This window comes from Mus pahari, chromosome 10, assembly GCF_900095145.1.
Source record: "Mus pahari chromosome 10, PAHARI_EIJ_v1.1, whole genome shotgun sequence".
NCBI lineage: Eukaryota > Metazoa > Chordata > Mammalia > Rodentia > Muridae > Mus > Mus pahari.
Genome location: NC_034599.1, coordinates 34,114,833 through 34,121,606, shown reverse-complemented (window position 1 = coordinate 34,121,606; position 6,774 = coordinate 34,114,833). Strand labels below are relative to the sequence as shown.

The 6,774-nt window shown below is 35.7% G+C and overlaps 1 protein-coding gene across 1 annotated transcript; it reads left to right on the top strand.

Annotated features, from left to right (window-relative positions):
- Positions 1 to 5,523: 5,523 nt before the first annotated feature.
- Positions 5,524 to 6,456, top strand: LOC110328208 (olfactory receptor 149-like). The gene has a single exon (XM_021207602.1). It carries the CDS (start codon positions 5,524 to 5,526, stop codon positions 6,454 to 6,456), a length of 933 nt encoding a protein of 310 aa, XP_021063261.1.
- Positions 6,457 to 6,774: the final 318 nt, after the last annotated feature.

Genomic DNA, 6,774 nt, shown 5'->3' with positions numbered 1-6,774 from the left:
CAGCATGCATGTGCCATGAACATCATTGTACAAACACCAAATCTTAGAGCCTGAGGCTGGGAAACCCTGAACTCCTCTAAGTATCAAAGAAGAAGAAGACTTAAGTTTCCTTTACAACATAGTAGAAAATTCCATGCTGCATAAAGTAGCAAGTATTTCCAGTTTCAGTGTTCTTGCTGGGATTAGGAGCACTAGAGAGAGCATCAGAGTAAGTTTCAGGTTAGGATGAACTGGTGATATGCTGTCTCAGAAATCCCAGGGCCTGGAATATAGCACAGCCATAAACCGGTAACCTAGTAAGCTTAGACAATGAGTCTAATCCTCTGCATTGAGAAGAAATGCTCCTGAGTTGTGGCAGAAAAAATGTTTCTATATATGTTTTTCATTTTTCAATTAATACTATATGACATATTTACTGAATACATGGCATCTGAAAGTAGGAAGTTTCTAAATACTCACTTATTTTTAAAAGCTTAATTTTTCTGAAAACTGTTTTAATTAAGATAGGAATTTAGGCAAATATAAATTATCCTTTATCTATCATAAGCAGGTGAGAGTGATGATCCATGTTCTGTGATATTTGGTCTTCTCCTCTTGTATTATAACCTAAATGTTACAAGTGTCTGATAGTGTCCAATTGTGATTTAATTTGCAATTCTATTGCTTGATATTGTTGAATGTTTTTCCTCATAACTGCTTGTCATTTACATGGCAGTTTTAGTGAAAAATATGTTCAAAAAGTTTCTTGTTTTACTCAAGCTAGAGTAAATACCTGAGTATTTTTGTTTGCATTTAAAAATTACCTATTCTATTCTTTTGTAAGAAAGTATTACAGAAGTTTATATTTAATAACATTTGATTTAAATCAAGTTTCAACAGATTTTCAAAAATTATTTAATTTACAAATATCCAGGACCCAGAATATCTTGATGGCAGAATGTATCCTGTTATAAAATTTATTACCTGTACTTATTGTCAGTACATTAACCTGGTAACAATTCTACTGTCTAATGACCTAGATTTAGTATCCTTCATTTGTCCTCTAGTGAAAGAATATGATGTCAGGAAACTAGCAAGCTCCCACTGCATTTTCTTGGTTTCTCTCTTTCATCCCGTGCTGGCCTTAACTGCTTTGTATTCTTTTGCTCTCTTTCATTATATCAATATAGAAAATTTCAATTTCAGGTAATTCAGTTTTCTTTGAAAAGAAATCACATATTGCAATTGGTATATGAGTAAGGCTAAGGTCATTAGAAAGTATTTCTGTTAATATTTAGAGGAAGTGTATATTCAAAATTTGCATGTGAACCAAGATCTGTAATAATTGAGTTTTTATTTCTATTTTCTATATAATTCCTCAAACTTTCCAGAAAAACATTTAAAAGACTGTCTTGGGCAATTTTCATCATATGGTTTGTGAATCACAAATTAACCAAGTATAAGAGACTATTTTCTGGATTTTCTATTTGAACCTGCTGAGATATGTCTCTACCTTCACTGGTGCACATGAACTCAATAATGTGATGCTAGAGTAAGTATTAAAATTTGGTTATTTGAATTTTTTGCTTTTTTTTATATCAATGGGAGACATGATTAATTAAATCATTATTAAATTAATAAACTAAGAAAAATTACCTCTCCATTTTAGTCCTTTGGCTTTAGTGTAAACTGTGGAATAAAATTGTTATTGTCATTAAAAATTGTATTATTTTTCAAATTGACATTTTATTGATTATACAGTTTAATTGGAAAAAAGTAATTTCTTGGCAAATCAAGTTTTCCAATATCTGAAAGTAATATTTGACCATATATGGGTGTCTTTTCTGAATAAATGTATCTGCAAATATAATTTAAAAATAATGAAAATTTGCACATTTGGTTAGCTTTCTTTCAAATCAATTTATGTGAAGAAATTAAGCATCCATTGATCTATTTTGTTGCTGAATTTGTGTGTACATGTGTGCCTATAAGATATTATATATATACACACACATATATACTTTGTAGATCAACTTGAGAGAGTAGATATTCTCTGTCTGATTTCTGCGTTATATGAATTGGATTCATATTCTCTGTCTAAGAAGCAATTACATTTATGCCATGAGCAACTTAGCTAGTCAACCTCTATGTCCTAAAGCATTGGTTCTCAATCTTCCTAGTGCTACAAACTTTTAATACATTTTCCCATTTTGTGGTGACCAAACCCATAACATTATATCACTGCTACTTCCTAAGTGTAATTTTGCTAGTGTTATGACTTATAATGTAAATATCTGAGATTTGGGATATCTTATATTCCACCCTCAAAGTGGTTGTAACTTACAGGTTGAGAAAGGTATCTTAAAATATATATGATGCTTCTGCTATAACTGAAACTATTTAATTTTTATATCTTTGTTTTTATATAACAAAATGCTGGTTATTTTCTACATGTTGTTTTAATATTCATTGATATTACAAGTTTTCTAATTCTACTATTTTTTATATAGGATTTTCTGTTGAATCTTAGAGACGTATTTACAAATGTGAAAATTCATTGGTTCTTCAACACATCTCACCCATTTGGGTTTCTTTCCTTTACTTAATGGCTAGGACTGCTAATTTCATATTAAATGTATCTATTTTTAAGCATTCATTATATTTTCAATGTCAATTTTATGTGTGTTTCTATTGAGGCAGACTATCTAACTAGTCATTTCAAAGCTCTATATCATTATCCTTACCTCATGGAACATTATAATAAATGTTGCAATATCAAAATAATACCTGTGTAATCTCAGATCTAATGTCTGGGAATTTATGGCTTTTTCTTATTTGCTTTTTAGATTTGCACTCAAAATATTTTATGAGTTATTTAGATTCTAGATTGTGTTGAAAATTTCCAGACATCATTGATTTGTTTGCTTTTTTGTGTTAATCAAAAGACCTAATAGGAGTCGATCATACCTGTTTTCCTTCATAGGTAATGCTTCTAGAACTACCTGTAAATCCTTTACAGAGCTCTATATTGTTTTGTCACCAAGGACCCACTGAAACGTGAACATGAGACAAGTGTTCTGAATTCTCCAAATCCTTACTTACATTCTAAACACACAATACTTAGAAGCAATTCCTGTCTTTGTTTGCTTTCATAAATTCCTTGTCTATAGAAATATACTCTACCGAGAGAGAGAGAGAGAGAGAGAGAGAGAGAGAGAGAGAGACAGAGACAGAGACAGAGACAGAGACAGAGACAGACAGAGACAGAGACAGAAACAGAGAGACAGAGAGATAGAGAGACAGAGACAGAAACAGAGAGAAACAGAGACAGATACCAGAGAGAGACAGACACAGAAACAGAGTGAGACAGACAGAGGAAGACAGAGAGAAAGAGACACGGGCTGACAGACAAACAGAAACAGAGACAGAGAGAAGTGAAACAGATATGAGGACAGGTCAAAGTAATGATCCTCATCCAAAAAAAAAGTTTATTGTATTTTATTTTCATTTCAAATGTTATCCTCTTTCCTGATTTTCCCTCAGAAACCGCCCTACCTAGTCCCCCCTTTCTCCTGCTCACCACCACCCCCCTCACTCCTGCTTCCTGGCCCTGTCATTTCTCTGTACTGGGGCAATAGAACCATGACGTGCCTGACAAATACAGAAGTGGATGCTCACAGCCACCCATTGGATGGAGCACATGGTCCCCAATGAAGGAGCTAGAGAAAGAACCCACGGAGCTGAAGGAGTTTGCAGCCCATTAGGTGGAACAACAATAATGAACTAACCAGTATGCCCAGAGCTCCCTGGTTTTTTGTTTGTTTGTTTGTTTTTTTGTTTTTTGTTTTTTTTTATACATACTCACTTTATATCCTGTGCACAGAACCCCTCAACCTACAATCCATTCCCCATGCCCCCGATAATTTTGATCTGAGTCGGTGGAGGACCCTTAATAACCCAGACCCTTTACATTTTTGTGAGACTAGGCACTTCCTCTTCCAGTGATGCCAGGCGCTTCCTCTCCCAGTGAGACCAGACAATGTAGTCAATGATAGTAAGCCTAGGTCCAGCTCATGTACATTCTTTGGTTGTTGGTTCATTTCTAACAGCCCCAAGGTTAGTGGAATCTGTTGGTCTTCCAGTAGAGTCTATATCCACTTTAGGGCCCAAAATCCTTCCTCCTATTCTTTCAAATAGCCCCTAAGCTCAATTCACTGTTTGTCTGTGAATCTCAGAATCTTTCTGAGTCAGCTTCTGGGTGGGGTCTCTCAGAGAACAACATGTTTCTGTCTGCAAGCATAACAGAATATTACTACTAGTTTCAGGGATTGGGGTTTGCCCATAGGATGGGTCTCAAACCCAGTCTCTCTCAGCGCCAGCCATCCCTTGAGCCTACATTCTTGTAGGTAAGATGAATTCTGTGTTGAAAGTTTTGTGGGTGGGTTGGTATCTCTATCAGTTATTGCCTGTTTTACAGGAGGTGGCCTCTTCAGGTTCCATATCCAATTTTATGAGTCACATCTAAGGTCACCCTTGTTGATTCTTGGGCTCCTACCTTGTCACCCAAAAAAGTTTTATCTACAAGTTTTGTTTTTTATGCTGTTTATACATTTTTCCAAACTCATAAGAGTTGTAGGGCCACAGCTAGGATGAATCAGGAAGAAAGTACAGAGGGAAGTACTGGGAAGGATACTAAGGAATAAATGTAATTCATTTTTCTATAGACACTGATGTACTGCATTAGAAAATATGGGTTACATTATATACTTTAGATTGATTATCCCAATCATGACACAATCCTATATTTTATTTACTTAGTTTTATTTGAGATTGTAATACAATTAGGTAATTTCTTCGTCTTTCTTTTCCTCCCAAAATCCTGACATATATCCTCTCCTTGTTCTTTTACAAGTTCACAGTCTTACTTTTCATTACTTGTTGTTACATATACAGACATTCTTAAATGAAATCTGCTCAGTCTGTGTAATTTTTACTTGTATGTTTGTTTTTCAGACAAACCATTTGGTGTTGGATAAAAAGTTGGTGCACTCTGCTTACACAATGATTGTTACTCCTGCTTGTGTCCTAGTTATGACACAAACTGCACACATCACATTTCTGTCCTATAATGTTAACACACTTCCTATACCAAATGAGAGAACAAAAAAGAAGAAGAAGAAGCAAAGTTTCTCTTATGAAAGAAGTGCTGTTTGGTTGGTGATGTCCTTTTCCATGTTTTCTTTTTTTGCTTTACAAAGTCCTTAATAAAATGAATTGTAGTTTGACTATAATATTAATTATAATCTTAACCTATCAAGATCAATATAATTAAGGTTAAAATCAAGGTTGGACTTTTGTCCAACTCAGCAAACACTGAAAGTCCTCAGTTATATTCATACACTTTATTGTTTTCCTGTTTTTTTCTCAATATAGATCTGTTCCTGTAGCATATGAGTGTTTCATAAACAAACAACAAACAAACAAAAACCAACATATTCATGAAAGAAATTTTTAGATTGGCTTGATTATCCATTTCTTGAAGCTATGAGGAATCTCTCAGTTGTGACTCAGTTTGTCCTTCTGGGCATCCCTCATACAGAGGGTCTGGAGATCATGTTCTTTGTCCTGTTTTTGTCTTTCTACATCTTCACATTAGTGGGGAACTTGCTCATACTTCTTGCGATTATCTCTTCCAGTCGGCTTCACACACCCATGTACTTCTTCCTGTGCCAGCTGTCAGTGTGTGATATATTTTTCCCTTCNGTTAGCTCTCCCAAGATGCTGTTCTACCTCTCAGGAAATAGCAGAGCCATCTCCTATGCAGGCTGTGTTTGCCAGCTCTTCTTCTATCATTTCCTTGGCTGTACTGAGTGTTTCCTGTACACAGTGATGGCTTATGACCGCTTTATTGCCATATGCTTTCCTCTAAGGTACTCAATAATCATGAACCACAAAGTGTGTGCCACCATGGCTGTGGGGACATCATTTTTTGGCTCTATTCAGGCTACTTTTCTGACCACTCTCACCTTCCAGTTGCCCTACTGTGGTCCCAATGAGGTGGATTATTACTTCTGTGATATCCCTGTGATGCTGAAGCTGGCTTGTGCAGACACATCAACCCTAGAGATGGTGGGTCTCATTAGTGTGGGGCTGATGCCCCTCAGCTGCTTCCTCCTCATCCTCACCTCTTACAGCTTCATCCTTTGCTCCATTCTTCAGATCCGCTCTACTGAGGGGCGGCATAGAGCCTTCTCTACGTGCAGTGCCCATCTCACTGCCATCCTCCTTGCCTTCATGCCAGTGGTCCTCATATACCTCCAGCCTACCCCCAATCCCTGGCTTAATGCAGCAGTTCAAGTCTTGAATAACCTGGTGACACCGATGCTGAATCCTTTGATCTATAGCCTTAGGAATAAGGAAGTAAAATGTTCTCTAAGGAAAATACTACAGCAAGGGCCTTTTCTGTCTAAAAAGTGATAGGCAAAGGCTTAGATCCTAATACTTTAATACTATAACATCATCAAAAGCCTCTCTTTTCTATGCAATAGATAAAAAAGATATCACCACTACTTTGAAATCTTGAAGATTAAGGGAAAAAATCTCAAGATGAACTAATAAATTATTTTATCAGCAAGGACTATCTCTTTCCAACTAGCAAAATATCTGGAAATTTCTCTTCCTTTGCCTGACCTATGTTCTTATCTCTACAGCTGTACTTTTACCTCTTAGTTACCACTTCATCAACACATGATTTTCTCATTATTTCCCTAAATATCTGAAATAAATGAGCTTTCA